At 24.5% G+C, this 18,156-nt stretch overlaps 2 protein-coding genes across 3 annotated transcripts in view; one reads left to right on the top strand and one right to left on the bottom strand.

Moving 5' to 3' along the window:
* Positions 1-6,427: 6,427 nt before the first annotated feature.
* LOC126893683 (circadian clock-controlled protein daywake-like) lies at positions 6,428-9,164 on the bottom strand. Its single transcript, XM_050664097.1, has 4 exons — positions 8,921-9,164; positions 7,282-7,668; positions 6,974-7,129; positions 6,428-6,912 (listed from the first exon to the last, which is right to left on the bottom strand). Exons 1-4 carry the CDS (start codon positions 9,000-9,002, stop codon positions 6,761-6,763), a joined length of 777 nt encoding a protein of 258 aa, XP_050520054.1. The 5' UTR covers positions 9,003-9,164; the 3' UTR covers positions 6,428-6,760.
* A 7,537-nt stretch (positions 9,165-16,701) lies between these two features.
* The window catches only part of LOC126896284 (ras-related and estrogen-regulated growth inhibitor), a 28,413-nt gene continuing 26,958 nt past the window's right edge, over positions 16,702-18,156 (top strand). Inside the window, exons 1-3 of one of the 2 annotated variants that reach the window (XM_050668932.1) lie at positions 16,702-17,706; positions 17,792-17,904; positions 17,991-18,130. In XM_050668932.1, the coding sequence (XP_050524889.1) occupies positions 17,811-17,904; positions 17,991-18,130 (234 nt within the window). In that variant the 5' untranslated portion in view covers positions 16,702-17,706; positions 17,792-17,810. Of the gene's footprint in view, positions 17,707-17,791; positions 17,905-17,990; positions 18,131-18,156 lie in introns of those variants that run through there. The other variant, XM_050668933.1, reaches the window with a different exon arrangement.

The following is an 18,156-nucleotide window of genomic DNA, read 5'->3' on the forward strand; positions in this document are numbered from 1 at the left end:
TGTACACGATTGGGGTAATTGTAAATGATTTTTTTTTCTCTAAAAATATATAGCAGATTTTATTTTAGATTGAAAAGTTGAAAAGAAAAATTTGAATGTCGAAATGCCGAAAATTAAAATTTAATTTTAGTTTAAGCTTATATTCACTATAGTGGGTCAATCCATACCAAATCATCCAGAAGTTGCTGCACGACCAACTCATTTTTTTCTTAAATTTTCAGGGTTTATTCTATATGCTATATTTAGATTGAAACATTTTTTTTTTTTTATTAATCTTCCCATTTTTATGGTTATTTCAATGTAAAAAATGTTAAAAATAGCCAGAATGTTAAAAAACAGACAGATTATTCAATATTGACTTAATCTAGTTAAAATTTTAGATTTAACCTTATTATAACTTAAAGTTTATATAAAAAAAATGTATGTGAAATTCTAAACTTTCTTGTTAGATGACAAGATGATAAACCTTTTATGTTTTAGTAACTTTTTTTAGCTTCGATGCGAAGCTGATGAGGTATTAATTTTACTATGATGTGTTTTTTTATTTTTTTGTGTCTGTTGCTATTCAATCACAGCTCTCACTAGACCGATTTTGATGAACAATACGTCAAACGATCACAAATTGTATCTAATTGAAGACATTACCCTCAAAAATTGAAAAAAATTCACTTGTCATCCGTAAATAGGGGAAATCGCTAACAAAATTACAATTTTATAAAATGGTATTTTTTGACATTTTTTCAATTTTCTTTCTTTAAAACGGCCATAACTTCTTTAAAAATGAACAAATCAATAAATAATTTTTTTATAGGTACCTTATATATTTACCAATCATTTCATATATTTTTTTGAAAATCTGATCCTTCACCCTCCCACAGGGGGAATTCAAAATGATAACTTTTTCACAAACAATTAACTTTTTCATCTTAACTTTTAGAAAATATTCCGGAAATACAAACACTCATATATATACCTTAAATTAAAGCTTATATTATATACTTTATTTCGTAAAATAAATTTGACCTCTAGACTTGTTTTCATGGGGAAAACGGACATCAATTTTAAAGAAAAATGTACGATTTTTATGAAAAATTCTTAATTTTATATTTTTTAATTTATATTGCTAAAACTTTTGGAAAAATGTATGAATCAATAGAATTTTATTCTTATAAGTATTTTTTATACCCCTTTCATTCTTTTAATTATTATTTTATATGTAATTAGTAATAATATCAAAACTTAAAAATGATATTATATATATATTTATTCATATATTATACCTTTAAATCAAAGAACCACTAATCAGGATATAATTAAGGAAATAGGAGTTGATGTTGCTTTTGTAGTTATCCGCCAATGTTTTAAAATTAAACATTATCTACAGATTTGCATCTAAGTGTTTCTTATGATAGTGATTTATATAACTGTCAGATATCGTCTATACTTGTTCCAACCATAACACGTCCATATTGTTCCACGACCCCACTGTGCTACCGTTTTGTTTTATTTTAACAGATATTTGGCTCAGTAATGACATTTTTAGTTTAGAATTAGCCTTTGATGTTTTTCGTGTAGATAGGAGTATGCAAACTTGTAACTTTTCTAAATGTGGTAGGGTTACTAAATGTATAAAAAAAATATGTCGAGCGCTATCGTTACGCCTGTGGTAAGTTAAGAACAAATTTTTGTGAATGTAAATCTTATTGAACATTATAATTAAAAATAAATTTTATATTTTTTAAAACTAAGTTAAGTATTATTCGCAATATGAGTACATTTATGCCAGTGAAGATTTATTTCTTTCTACTTGAAATAAAGTTCTGATTATTACATCACAACAATACTTCGTATTTATTTTTGTTTCCCCTACTAAACTTAGTTAAAATCTTAAACTATTAACTATTTAATAAGTCAAACACTGATATTCAAAATCCATTCTTGATTATAATTATATTTAAAGTAATTACCATGAAAAACGTTGAATTTATCAAATCTTTTTACATTATATATAATAAAATATTCAAAGAGAGTATCGGATACATGAACAGAATAAATGATTATACTTTGTTAACTTAGTATTTTTAAAAAACCACGTAAGAATTTTAGAAACAAATTATCAAGCATAGTAAATTAACACCAACACTTTAAGAATACCTATTGGTGATAATGTGTTGAATGGCGTATTCCACCATCGAAAACCACCAAAAATGAAAGTCAATAAAAGTGTATTCAACATAAATCTAAGAATTTGTTAATAATATTTAAAAGAAAAATGTATACGTTCGCGTCATTAACTTCAATACATAATATTATTAAGTTGATATGATTTAATAAAGTGAAGTATTTATTTTTAATGTTTTGTAAAACCACAAATTTTAGGAATATTGATTAATTAATTTTTGTATTTTAAAACTGATATATTTTATTTAAAAACATGGGTCCTAATGACATTTAATTAGAATATATAAAAAATTAACTTCATTTTAGTATACTTCTTATACTTAAACAATTTATTACATAAGTACAGAAAGAGTTTTTTTTCGTAGTAATTATAAAAAAACTAACAATCGAAAATGTTAATGCTATAACAAACTACTATACGCTAAACAACAAATAATTAATATAAAATTATTCAACATTTTCTAAAATTTAACGAACAATACAGAAGAACGGATCATCGAATAAAAAATATTATAAAAATAATATTTTTTAAAATTTTTTTTTTATCATATCATTAAACAAATAGTAGAAGTTACCTTTAAGGAATTTAAAGTTTAGATCTTTTAAAACGGAAGGGATGAAAACAAAATTATTTGCTTTAAAATTATTGTTTAGTTTTATTTTACGATGATTTTAATTTTCAATAGTTTCCAAGAAAAATATTGGTTTGTCTTAAATTTAACACTCTGTATATAAATATACAGAGTGATTTATTTATCATAACCCACTCGATTACTTGCAGAATAAATATAATTCCAACACTTTTTTTTTTTGGTTATCTTTAGCTACACATTATTCTTGAATTATTAACTATCTAATACTTTTTAAGTTCATCCCTTATACCTTGTAAGGGTGTGTTGTAATACAAATAAAAGAAAAAAGGACTAAGAAGACGCTGACGTTGAGTCTTCTGACTGGGTATTCACATGCGTGTAATAATACAGCAGTTACCGTGCTCGGCTGACACTCCGGGTTAGCTGTGGGTGTCGAAAAGCCGTTGCTAGAGGAAGGGAATAAGGATAACACCTTGGTATGAAGTGCAGATGAAGTGTAAGACACAAATACTAGGCGTACCAGGTAAACAGGACAACAGAGTACGAGGTGCAGACGAAGTGCAATACGTAAGTACTCTGAAATGTAAGTAGTTTAAAAAGGAAAAACAAAGACTTTTTAAAGCCAGACAGCAACAACCGAGTACTGAGACTGATGAATGACACAAAGCACTGGAGTCGACTGACCAAGATGGGCAGGTCTTTTGGGTTTTTATAATAATTTGGACTATTGCCAATTTAGCAATAATAGTTAATTGTTAATTCATCAGTCTCTAGAAGCGGATGTGCTGTCTATATTGAATTTAATAAAATGTTCGAGTCTTTAATTTAATAGTAAATGTCATTTAAATTTTTATTATAACTTAATTTGTTTATTAAATATAAACATTTAAAGTTTCAAATTTTTTAGCTAATATAGATGTATAATACACAAGGGATTACAAATACAGGTAGCTTATTGGTTTTTTATGATATCGATATTCACAGGTACACAGCATTTATTATTAATGTTAATAAGGCACATTGTTGTGAGTTAATACACTAACTGGCTATACAGAAAGTATACAGGGTGTTCAGTAAGTCAGGAAACGGGTTTCTATTGTTCTCATTGTTACAAACAATGAACACCCTGTATATATTTATAGTCATAATTGACAATAAAAACTCAATGTCTTTGACAGCTACGTCATAAAAAACCAATTAGCTACCTGTATTTGTAATCCCTTGTGTATTAAACATGTATAATAACTCCAAAAATTTGAAACTTTAAATATTTATAGCTAATAAATGAATAGTTATAATAAAAATTAAAAAGCCATTTACCATTAAATTAAAGACTCAAACATTTTATAAAAATCAAAATATATGTTTCCGTTTAAAAAAACAAAGTTAATACCCTTACAAGGCATCAGTGATGAACTTAGAAAGTATTACATAGTTAATAATTCAAGAATAATGTGTAACTAAAGATAACCAAAAAAAAAATGTTTAAATCATATTTATTCCGTAAGTAATTGAGTGGGTTATGATAAAGAAATCACTCTGTATATAAATACATATTATATATGTATACATTTATATACCTAACACATTTTTTAAATGCAGTTATATGAATAAATTATTTTTTCATAATACTTATTTTTAGAAGGAGTTGTTGGGTTATTGCAAAAGCAACAATAATTCCTTAATTATATCCTAATTACAAGGTTTATGATTTATAAGTATAATACATGAATATCTATTTAAGTAATTGAATCGGTCATTTCAATAAACGGCATAAGTTACCGATTTTTCAATAATTACTTTTTGTCAAATAATATAATAATTTTGTCAATTATTATACACCTGATTACGTATTCTGTATAAAAACTACATTTGTCAGACTCATATTTAATACAAATATTTACTACAAGAAACTAGAATTTTTCAAAAACTACACAAGTTAATGACATGTTTAGTTTATGCAGTCCTCACAGATTTTAAAGTTGGCCATGATTATTTTACGACACATGTTGTTTTATCAACACCATAATAGTAAAATCAATATTTTTTATTTAGACTTTATATTATACATTTTTATTTGCTTCAAAAACAATGCAAGTCAAATATATATTTTTTCAATTTAATGCATTTTGATCAATGTTAGAATTTTTAAAACTATGGATTTTGAATATCAGAAACCTTAAAAATAAAATAGTAAATAGGTGAAAGGGTAAAAACAGTTGAATTTTTGGAGTAATTATATTTTTTTGGTTACTGTAAAATTAAAAAAAATAAATATTTTTTTTTAAATGACCGATATCATTATATTTAATATAAATTTTATATTCGATGTACTGTATTGTTATTTTAATACAGATAAGTTATAAAAAGTAATAAGATTTTTGTATACAGAGTGATTATTTTAATATTAAACTCTAAAATCAATAAAAAAAAAAAATGTTCTTAAAACTGCTATAATTTTTTGGAACTTATACGAATGAAGAAAATTTTGTTATAAAAAAATACCTTAAGTACTTATTATTCATTTGGTATAATTTTTTTGAAAATTTGAACCTCTTAATTAGATCATTTTTTACTTTATTATCTAGTTTAATATATACATTTTCATTAAAAATTTAAGTTATATCCTTATAAGGATGAATTAAAAAAGAATAATTAAAATATGATAAATCGAGAAAAATATGAAACTAAAATATATCAAAAAGGATTTTCTTAATATATTTATTATTTTAAGTGAAATCGAGAGGCTATGAAAAAAATTATTGTTTGTTGTTACCTAAATTTATCATAAGTCTTTTTTTGAAAAGGAAAGTCCCCAATCTTTTATTACAATTTAGATTGACATTAAAAGTTGCAAAAGTTTTCCCTAAAAGTATTTATAATAGTTATAAATACTTTCAGGGAAAACTTTTGTTACTAACAAAATCCTTTTTATGATTTTTTTTTTTTAAGGAGTAATTGGAGTGCTTATCCCTACCATCAATAACACTGTATATTTTTACCTAAAATATAGGCAAATAATTTAAATAAAAATTTTGATTTAAACTTTTTTGTCTACATTTAAATATTAATAATTAAAATTTTTAATTTTTTACATCAAAATAACAATTTTTGTTTAATTTCGTGAACCGTTTACAAATAGAAGGATAAGGTTCGGATCAAATTTTTCTTTAACTTATAGGACATGAAATATACTTTAATTTAACATATGTTTAAAGATGGGTGTATTAATAGAACATTTTCAAAAGTTAAGTTGAAAATAATAATTTTCCATACAAAACTTGCTTTTTAATTAAACAAAAGGGAAATACTTAGGGTATTTATATTAAAAAAAATTGTTTTATCTCATCTATTTTACGATATTTTTAAGAAAAAAAGTTTTAAAAATCCTAATTTTTGGATTTCTATTTACAGGAAACAATGGAACGATTTACAATTTGTTAGGCAATGTCTTTGACTTGCTACAATTTGTCATCATTTGACGTATCTTTAAAAGAAATTCGTCCAATGAGAGCTGTGTAAAAATGGTAAAAGACATAAAAACTTTAATACTTTCTCAGCTTTGCTGAGAAACAGTAATATTTCAACGGTAAAGTTGAAGTTACGTATAAAACGAGGAAATGGTATAATATAAATAAACTACAATCTCTGGATTATTCAATAAATAATTAATTATTTTTTAATAAATTATAAAAATTGTAGTTAAACTACATTTTTTAAAATAAATAATAGCAAGTCATCAAACTTTTTGAATCAGACTTGCAAAAATATAATAAATAAAACAATAGGTACTACTGTCAGTCACTAACCAGTGTCGATATGCTATTACACATGAGTATCTTGTTTGCGTCGATCACACTTCAGACATATTTGTCAAGCTACCCTAGCAAATCTAGCTGGTATAACGAATAGTAGTGTAAATAAATTAGTTAAGTAATAACAATTTTTGGTATAAAAACTTTAGTCTAATCCTAATGAACAACAGTCTACTGGGCAAAGATATCAGTATAAGGGGTTTTTTGCAACGCCTTATTGATTATATCGACAGCAATGGTTGCTATTGCTTCTTCAAATGCTGGTTTTAGTTCTTCCAATAGTACTGGCCAATTTTCATTTAAGATTGTATTCATGCTATCACCTAAATCAAGAGGTATGGATTAGATACAATTATGATGCATGGTATAAGTAGAGAAACTTACCAAGTTGTTTGTTACCATTGAATAGATTTTCTAACCTCAAGTTCAACTTCTTAACATTTACCAAATTTAAGTTCATTTTTTTAACTTGGATGTAGGTTTTGCCATTTTTTTCGTATGGAGTAGAAATTAATTCATTCAAGTCCAATTTTGGTTCGTCTAAAAAACATAATTATTGCCCATGCATAAAATGTTTACGTATATCTTTAAAAAATAAAACAATTCCATATCGCTTAATCATATGTATGAAGTTTAATTATATGCACCTAACGAACATTTAATTTCCTAATTAACAGTTGAAAAATACTTACTGAGAACAATTTTGCAAGCCCCGGAACCAGTAATTGGCAAAACGAGCACTTTTCCATTAACAGTGTATTGACCAGTGATTTCAAGCGGTTTTTTGAAACTAATCTTAGCATTCAATTTATAATTATCTAAGTCAGTCTTCAATGAGTCAATGACAGTACTTGTTAATCCATTGATCTTAACATCTTTCATTTTCAAGTCGATGCTGACCGATTTACTAGATCCTTTGCCATGGTTAATTTCCAACGATGGAAGTTCAAAAGGTTCAATAGCCGGAATCCTTAGTTTTGGATAACCTTCACCCAAGTCAGGAATGACATTTTGAATAGAAGTTTTCAGACATTTATCAACGTTTGGGTCGTTTTTCTTACACAAATCAAACACGATCTCTATATCATTAAAATGAATAATAAATAATTGGTATTATAATAAAAAATAATAATAACGTAAAAAAAGGACTAAGATATTTATTTAACAGTAACTATTACGTCGCAATGCCAAAACATTTTAATATTCTGTTATATTATATGTATAATATATATATATATATATAGATAGGATAGATGAAAATTAATCATGTATGTATAATTCAAATCACGACAGAACAACAACAGAGAACTAGGAATTCGTTGGAAATAGTTAAACGATACTGTCCTTGTGTCGTCATGTTGACGCAATATGCTTGTCGAATATCTTCCGGGACCGGCCCGTGTTATTTTTACTAATTATATTATTGCCGGTAAATATAAACACGTCATCAAACAATAACGCATTGAAAACGTTATGCATCTGCTCTATAATTTTTAAGTGTGTTATTTTTAAGCTAATTAAACACATATATTTCCATTTAGAAAACTAAACTTAATATTAATTTAAAGGGGAGAGGACCATTTTTTTTAAATTATATTTTTTTATAAAAAATAATTATACAAAATTTATACTTATTAGTATAGAGAATATAACCATAATGATGAAAATAATTATTTTAGATACATCTGATTAAAACATAAAATTTGACGGTATATGGAGTAATTGGAGAGTCAAACACTTTTTGATAAAAGTAGCCTACTTTATTAGGGTGATAAATAATTACATTTTATAATATGACAAAACAATAGTAACAGTTTTTGAAAATTTTTTAATTTATTTTATTATTAAAAACAAATGATAAAAAATATGATTTTAACGTATTTTAAAAGTGCTCAAGTTATTAAAAAAAAACAAAAAAATACAATGAAATGTTAATTGTATCAAAAGTTTAAGAGTTGTCAGCCTTATTTGGTTTACTCTGTGTATGCATTGTAATATAAATATAAATATTATAGAGGATAAATTGTAATTATTAATTTCTATAAATTTTTTAGGAAAGAAAAACAAAGTTATAAATTACTATCCTTTTTCTAATAAAACTAAAATAGACAATTAAATGTTGAATGGATATTTCATTGAATCATTTAAATTACATGATATTACTATTACTATGGGCTATCGAATTAAACCATAAAATCAAAATCGAATTGACTATTACCGTTTTTCTCTATACCCTCATATGTAAATTACTGTAAAAATTTTTATTTAATTAATATTTATGCTTAAATTATTATTAATTTTTTTCTACATTATTATCATTGTAGTACTTACGTTTTTTAGAAGTAGGGGCAGCAATTACAGAAGAACTGACGGCCAAAAACAACACACTAGAGACAAGCAACGAATTTACCATGTTTAATTTGAATTTATTTAATGGTATTAAAATGAAATCGATTTCTGGTCTAATCAGTGTGAATTACGTTATGGATTTGTGTGAGTTTTGAAAAAACTAACATAAATAACCCGAAGTTACTTCTGAAACTGAAACCGTCGTTTATGTGATACCACAACCCCGTGCTCAGTTACCTTATATACTAACACGAATGATCGCAATGACCTCCCCGATAACTGGTTTTACATACTACTCATAAGACTTATTCTTTTTTTCATTTAGTTTCAGAATAAAATCTCATTTAAAATTAATGAATTTATTGTTTGAAAAAATAACTTAAATGTATATATTTTATTTTAGTTTTGGGAAATTGAAATCTTATGAATTAAGTAAATTGAAATAAATCATTACACTCTAAAATATATAGACTAAATTTATCGATCATTTTTTATTTTTCAGTCATGAAAGAATAATAATCATAGATATTTTATATATTTGAAACTGTTGGTTTTTGATTAGGTTTAAAACAATAGTAAAATTTTATACCGTAGATATCCGTCGGAAATTATTTAATAATTAATTTTGTCTTAATTTATTAAATATTTATTAATTAGAAAAAGGTGTATTTATTATATGAACACGTTTATAAAATTTTTATAAGTTAAATTATTTTCTTATAATTAGTTAATCTAGTTAACTTATACAAAATACTATCACTAAAAATTAAAACACCCAAAGGGATCATTATGTGATTTTCTCGCTTTGCATAATTTCATATTTTTTTAATTATTTAATAAGTCTCAAAATAAGCAGGCCTAACCTAGCGTTAAATGTCTGAAAAATACTTTAAATATATTGTAAATTTGTCAGTTTAGATACACAAAAAAATATAGTATTTGATTCAATTACTATAATTTTTTGTATTTAGAGAAGTAGAAAGCTATAAATAAGTTAACAAATTAACTTTGTATACCATGATAATAACTTAAAGTTAAATTAATAGAAGGCGAATTTCATATCTACTTTCTTCAAATTTAAGAAACTAAATCTTTGAAATAATTTTATTTCCATGATACACTTTTTGATTTTCATAACTTTTTTTTAATGTACCTCAATGATTAGCATATCAAGTCTAGTCGAAGACATTACCCTTAAAAATTTCCCTAGTTTTCCGTAAATGGGTAAAATCCCTAAAAAAATAACAAAATTAAAAATCATTAAGTTTCGAAATTTTTTCAACTTTTTTACTTGAAACTGCCATAACTTTTTCAAATATGTATGAATCAAAACAATTTTTTTATAAATACATTAGGTATTTATCTATTATTTGCGATATTTTTTTTGAAAATCTGATCCTTCACTCTCCCACAGGAGTAATTCAAAATAATAACAATTTTTCACAAAAAATTAACTTTTTTAATTTAACTTTTGAAAATGTTCCGAAATATTAACACTTTTATATATATCTTATATTAATGCTTAAGTAATATACTTTAATATAAAAAAAAAAAAAAATTCAAACTTTATATTGTATTTATGATTAGAATGCCACTGTATTTAAAAATATTTAATTTTGTGTAATATTCAAATTCTCAATTTTATATTTTTGATTTTATATTTCTATAAAATTTTATATTAAAATACCTTACAAGGGTTTGATATAGTAATGAATCCACTGATTTTTAAAAAAGTTACATGAATTGAACTTAAATTAACTATAAATTTAAACTTATTATGAAAATTTTGTATCCTACGTTAAAAAAAACAACTGAATTTCCGAACTAGCTTAAATTGTCCTTTTATCCTAATGCGTTTGTAGTATACGGTTGTCGAGACGGTCACATTTCAATGATTCACTCTCGGGGCACGACGTTCAAATCCGACCGATGCATTGATTTTTATGCATTATTTTCTTAATTTTTTTTTTATGTGGAAAATAACTTAGAATTCGTATCAATTTTATCACAACTAAATTGAATAATTGCAATTAGATTTTTTTCAACGCCTTTTTTTTTTTTTGACATAATTATCAATTTATAAACATGAGTATTTAAATTAAAAATTGATTTTTATTTTTAATATGTTTAAAATAATTCGTGCGAAATTTCGATTCAAAATGTCATGTTTAACCCATTTTTGTTACTTTAAAGTTGATTTTGATGAAAGTTAATAGTTTAAAAATGTTGAATTTTTAACCTTTTTTAGTTAGACTTGTAAGTTTACAATTGATATCATTAAATACAAAATTTTATGAAGATTTCAAAAATGGATTTGTTTAGATTGATATGGTCAGAAATTTATATAAATACTATCAACAGTAAATTTTTGAAAAAACCCAAAATTTCGTTAAAATCACTTATTATATATTTTAGCTTCGATGCAAATCTGAGAAGGTTACCACTTTTTCTCAGCTCTCACCGAACGGATTTCTTTCAACAATACGTCAAAAGATCATAAACCTCCAAAAAAATTACAAATTTAAAAATCGCTAATATTCGAAATTTTTTCAATTTTTTTTACTAAAAACTGCCGTAACTTTTTCAAAAATAAACATATCAATATAATTTTTTTTTTATAGATGCTTGATATCTTTACCTATCATTTGGTATATTTTTTTTGTAAATCTGACCCTTTATCTGCCCACGGGAGGGGATTTAAAATGTCAACTTTTTCACAAAAAATTTACTTTTTCAACATAACTTTTGAAAATGTTCCGGAAGATCTGACACTTTTATAAATATCTTAAATTAAAGCTAATGTAATATACTTTAATTTGAAAAAAAAAAATTTGACCTCTGGACTTTTCTTCACGGCGAAAATGGCTATCGAATGCTATTTTTGTGTGAAAATTCTCGATTTTATAATTTACATTTTTAACTTTATAATGCTATAACTTATTGAAAAGTGTATGGATCAACACAATTTTTTTATGAGAAATAATATTTTTTAATAATCCCTTTTTCATTCGACATACATTATCTTAATCAAGATATTAATAAGGAACTAGCAGATCATATAGCTTTTGGAATATTACACCAATTTTTTTAAAATTTAACACTATCTAAAGATTTGCATCGAAGAGTTTTTTTTTATGGTGATTTTAATCACTGTCAGATATCATTATACTTGATCCAACTATACCACGACACCACTGTGCCGCGACCCCCCTGTGCTGTGTTTTTTTTTATATTTATATCGTATTAAATCATCTCAATAGAAATATTTATCATTTCTATGTAACTCTTGGTGTTTAAATAGATTATACAATTGAAATATTCAGAACTATATTCCTTATAGTTATATCCAATAGTGTGTAACTAATTAGTAATAATATTAATGATTAGTGGTGATAGAAAAAATCTAATTGCAGGTTTGAAATTAACACAGAAAACTAAAAAATAAACGTATATTTTTGAATCTGATGAAAATTCCTTGTAAAACCTTTTATTCATAATTAATAATTAACATTTTCTATTAAGCCCTTCAATTTTTATATATGTTTACCATATAAAGTAATTATTACTTTAATAACTAATTAATAACTTTTTATAAATTCTCCGCGAAAATTACAATACTAAATTATTAAATATCAATCTAATACTATATTGCAATAATAAATATTTATTAATATACAAGGTGATTGATTAACCTCAAAAATTATCTTTGAAAATATAAGAGTTATTAAAAGTTCTTTATAAAATATTATGTTTCTATCTTGGGCTGCTCAGGGAGAAAAATTACATTTTTATGATCATCCCTTATGATTTGAACAGTATCAACTTTCAATTTTCAAATGGTAACCTTATTTTTTTTATATATAATCAGATTATATTTAGTTTTATTTATTTTTTTTTATTATATTCAATTATCAGCGAGCTATGTATCACTAAAGTTTAGGAGACGTGAGTATTACTCACATTGATTTATAAAATACGCACAAATTTTAAGTCACGGTACAATACACTGATAGTTCTTATTTGAACACTAAATATTAATGTTAGTGTATTTACTCGATTACTGTTTTATTAGTTAAATCCCCTAAAATTAAAATAGTGATATCTTGTTTAGAATTTATTGAAATTGATTTTTTGTTTTCGAGAAATATTTTTTTTATTATGCTAAACAAGATTAATAAAAATAAAAACTGGGTTGCTATTTGAAAAACTAAAGTTGATATTGAATTTAAGGTTAAGGGATGAAGATAGAATCATTATTTTTCTTGTCAAGTAGCTCAAAAAAGATATAAAATAATTACATATATGACTACACTAATATTTTTAAAGAAAATTCGTAAGGCATTGTTAGTCAATCATCTTATTATACTTTTAAATAAACTACTAATCAGGAATAATGTAAGAAATATTAATTAATTTTGATTTTGGTATAATCCACCAATTTCTTCAAATTAAATACTACCAACAGATTTGCGTCCAAGCGTTTCTTATGATAGTGATTTTAATCACTGCCAGATATCGTCTATACTTGTTCCAACAATGCCGTAACCCCACTGTGTTACCTTTTTTTTTAAGTGAAAATAATCATTAATACGAAACATTTTGTGATTTATAAAAATCTAACATAATAGTGAAGTTTTTTAATATAAAATAACTATGCCTACTTTCTTCATTGTCTATACTTTACGCTTCTTTTTTTTTGTAATTTTACATTTAAAGTGCAAAATAGTCCTATTTAACTGTATATAGAATGATTAGTATAATTTATGGGGCATTTTAATTATATATCACAATTTAATTGAACTCTAATAAAATAATTTAAATTATTATCGCGAACTCACTAAGAGGGAAGGTGATTGTCACCATTATTGTCTTTTTTTGCTTCTATGGTCCATTAAGAGCAGTTATAGCCATTTATTGAAATACCAATTTAGCTAAATTCACAGTAATAATACACTATTTAGGTTTTTTTTTTTTTTGGAGAGGGTAAATTCCATAAAAGAAACTTTTCTTAGACTCCTTACATAGTTTTTAAACCATGTAATTTTATTAATTTCTGAATTGGCAAATATTCAGAGGGAATAAGATCTAGACTCCCCATCCAAGATATTTTTATATGACATTATATGTATATAAAAATTAACTTATATTATGTATGGAGAAAAAAAATATTTTTGATGGAGACTTCTATTCAATAAAAATCTTGGGTACATGTCTGTTTTTAAGAGAGCTTACCCGAACTCATCTGTTAAATATGCCTCTATTAGTGTCACTCAGTTTAAAATTCTAAAAGTATGTTATAACCAGTAATCTGTTTGGATAACATTGAAGTAGAAAATAGATGCTAATCAATAATAAAAGAAAAATCAAAAATTTATAAGTAAAAATAAGTATATTTTTACTTTGTTTTAACTTGGACATAATTTCCCAAGTACCATTAAAATAATTAAGACAAAATTTAATAAAAATGTGATTTTTAACCATTAACATACATAAAATTCATTTTTTTTAAATTATTAAATAAAATTAAAAACTTGAATAAAATTTAAAATAAATTTTATTTATAAACTCAATGAATAACAAAATTAATAAGGTAGATAAAATGTTATTAAAAATCTTATCAATTCTATGTTATTGCAACACTATTGAGTATAATGTTATACTATAGATTAGTCTGCGATTTTTATAATATAATTTTTTTTTGTTCTAAACTTGAATGATTTGAGTTCAAAGCATACTTAAAACATATAAAAAATTATATTAAATACATTTAACTTCGATCTTTTTAAAATTATGTTTTACAGTAGTTATAAAAATGTAAAGCTTAATGTTTTTGATATTCATATTTATTTCGTGATTATAAACTATGTTGCAACAAAATTTTATGAGGATTCAAAATATACATACATGTATTTTTTTTAACATTACTCTTACTTGTCATAATCACTATAATTAAGAAAAAAATTAATAAGTCGATAAAATCGTAAAAACTATATTTTAAAAGCTCGTATATAATTCTAGGCAAATAATTCTAACATTGATAATAATTTAATAAAAACAAAATTAAGTGTAGACAGAACTATATGTTTATATGCTTAAAGATGTATTAATAATGCTTGTAAATCGTATGCTAATAATTATCTGAGTTAATATTATTTTATTTTTTACAAGTAAGAATAATATTTACTATTTTCATAGTAAGTCATCAATATACAATTGACATTCTATGTATATATATATTGACAATCTGTTAAAAATCATTTAATCCTTGGACTATAAATTAATATATGAGGATTAAGGAACCTTGATAATGTTCAGAAAAGATTAATCACATGATATATTTTTTAAATTGATTTGTTTCTATTTAGTAGGGAAGACAGGGATCATTAAATTGTCATCTCAAACTATTTCCTTCTTCGATTTAGGAAATATATCAGTTAGCGTAGATATCATACATAAAAAAAAATAAACATGTCAATATACATATATATATATATATATATATACAATAAATTATGTTTTTTTGGTCACTATTTTGGTAAAAATTTAAATAATCACTACTAAAGATTTATTAATTAAATTATTAATGTAATAAATGTCGATTTACCATTTATTATTCTTAACTAGCTGCTATAAGATATATAATATAAATATTATTTTTTGTATTTAAAACTCTCCTGACCTTTTTTGGGGGATGTTATTTTAAATAAATAATATTAAACCATTAAGAAAAATAAAAAATTTTAAACATTTAAGTTCTTCTATGAAATAAGTCCTAGCATTGGTGTCAGTTTCAAAATTAGGTTTGAAAAAATAATATGTTTAATAATTAAACTTTTTTATTAAAAATATTTAGCATTCATCATTAAAATAAAAATAAACTGATAACTAATAACAAAGAAAAGTTAACTGGACTATCTTTAATTGTTGTCATCAAATTAGTTTTTAATTTCGACATTGACTGTCGACCTAACACAATCTCATTAAGGCTGAAGGATCCAATATGGGTAAGGTGTGTGTCACTTTTAAAATTTCCATGTTCAACCATACGGGAATCAACAGCAATCAGCGCAGCTTAGTATCAGCCCAAAATCAGCGTCTGAATGATCCACTGCACCTCATCATACTCCATAATTTATTTTATAGTTATGTTTCTAATTTGAATATTATAATCCATCTACCAAGTTATTAAAAAAAAAAAATTCTATTAAAATAAAATTTATCCTCCTGACTTAATTTTGTGTTTAACTAGTTTCATACGGTGGGTAAGGGGGTCGAGAGGTGTGATTTCATTCAGACATCAGTATTTATACATTATACATGTAGATTAAGACTCTGATACATATTGTATATAAATTTTAATTTTCAGGATCAACTTCAGAAAAAATTTGAAAATCCGTCATTATGTGTGACTTGGTTTAATATGAGTATCGGTTGAGAACCCTCAAATTATACTGCAAAATTAAACTTGGGCAAATTTCTAAGTTGCCTACTTCCCTCAAATGATTTCTCTGGATCCTAAGGCACATATTTGAAATATTTTGTAATAAAAATTCAACCTTTTTAAACTTAGTATCTATAAAATAAAATAAAACAATATAGTGTAATCTATAAAAAGTAATGTTTTATCGATCTGAAATTAAAAATGTATGAAGAATTTGTTTAAAAAAAAATGATAAAAACCTTGTAGCCATAAATAAATTACACAAAGGCCAAACATTTTTTTATTTAAGTATACCAAAAGTAAAATAAAATAAAATTACGTAAAAATATTTCAATGTCACCTTTAATCTATAATATATTTTACCTTGTTGACATTGAAACAAGTAACTATAGCAACTATAAAGCAACCAATTATAATTTTTTGTATCATCGACAATGATCCCTTTTCCGGGATAATATACTTAGTTTAAAGTTGTATACAAGATTTTATTTTATAAATAGAATACGTTCTATTAACTAATATCTAACAAAATTGTTCAAATACATAGTTTTATACTAAAACCTTCTAAGTGATTAGTTAAAGGTTCAAGGCTATTGAATATAAACTATTATTATTTATTAATCTTCAAACATAAAAGCGTTCGCGTCTGAATACTAATAATAATAACTACCTCATACATTTTTCATTGAACTCTCGAGGAAGTAAATATAAAGAAAAAATTACTGCATTAACATTACCCTAAAGAAGCAGAGGAACCTTTTCGAGGTTATTATTACTTACTTGTATACTACATATTTTGATAACTATGCACTATTAATAATTGTAGATAAATATTTGAGTTAGGAAATAGTACCAAAGCTATTTAAGAATACAGTAACATACAACTAATTTTAATGTAATGTTTAAGAATACTTGGTAGAAGGGAAATTTGATTTTACAAAAAGGTCAATCAATATTTTGTAATAGGAAACCTGACATCTCAATTAACAACTTAATAATTATGTGTTTCTTATAATGTACTCAAATGTCCACTATCATTACTTACGCCGTATGAACATTGCGTACATATTGGTACGTTCTAAAACATCATTTAGTTCTAGACAAGTAGAGCAGTGTGTATTAGTATGTTTTAATTGAACTATTACACAGTCCGAGCATTCAAGTAGTTCCTCAACGTGTTAAAAATCTTTTCATATTAAAGTATATGTTAAATCCTTTTACTGTTAATTCCATAACAACAGTGTTTCACAAGTTGATATATTTACAATTCATAGAAAAAGTGTGAATTTATGTTATTGTAACACAAGGTTATAAATAAAATATCAAGGTTAGTATAAAATTAATAGATTAGCTACTTTTTGCACCCAAAGGCGTTAACCATGAACCTGACACATTTCCCATATCTTTTTTAGAGACTTCGACGACTTACAAATGACATCATTATTGTATAATAAAATTGGTTTAATTTCTAAAAAAAAACCTGTTAAAGTAATGATCATGGGACAACCAGGTGTAGGAAAAACAGGTGAATATAATTTACTTTAACCTAAAATATCCCTAAAGTTCAAAGTGTATTAGAAAATTAATCTTAATGACTGACACATATCTTAGCACTTCTTGTTAGGTTTGTGACAAAAAAGTTCATTGGTGACTACGACCCCAATTTAGAAAAAATGTATTCGTGCCAAGTAAACATGGAATCGGAAATTGTAAATTTTGAAATTTTGGACACAGCGGGATATGTACAAGATGTAAGCCAGATTTATTTTTTAAATCC

This window comes from Daktulosphaira vitifoliae, unplaced genomic scaffold (assembly GCF_025091365.1).
Source record: "Daktulosphaira vitifoliae isolate Bord-2020 unplaced genomic scaffold, ASM2509136v1 Scaffold_1, whole genome shotgun sequence".
NCBI classification, from domain to species: domain Eukaryota; kingdom Metazoa; phylum Arthropoda; class Insecta; order Hemiptera; family Phylloxeridae; genus Daktulosphaira; species Daktulosphaira vitifoliae.

Coding starts and splice junctions, on each gene's coding strand:
- LOC126893683 (XM_050664097.1), bottom strand. CDS start 9,002: ATGGTAAATTCGTTGCTTGTCTCTAGTGTGTTGTTTTTGGCCGTCAGT. Junction 7,669..8,920: donor TGCCCCTACTTCTAAAAAAC/GTAAGTACTACA, acceptor TTAATGATATAG/AGATCGTGTTTGATTTGTGT. Junction 6,913..6,973: donor CAATGGTAACAAACAACTTG/GTAAGTTTCTCT, acceptor CTCTTGATTTAG/GTGATAGCATGAATACAATC.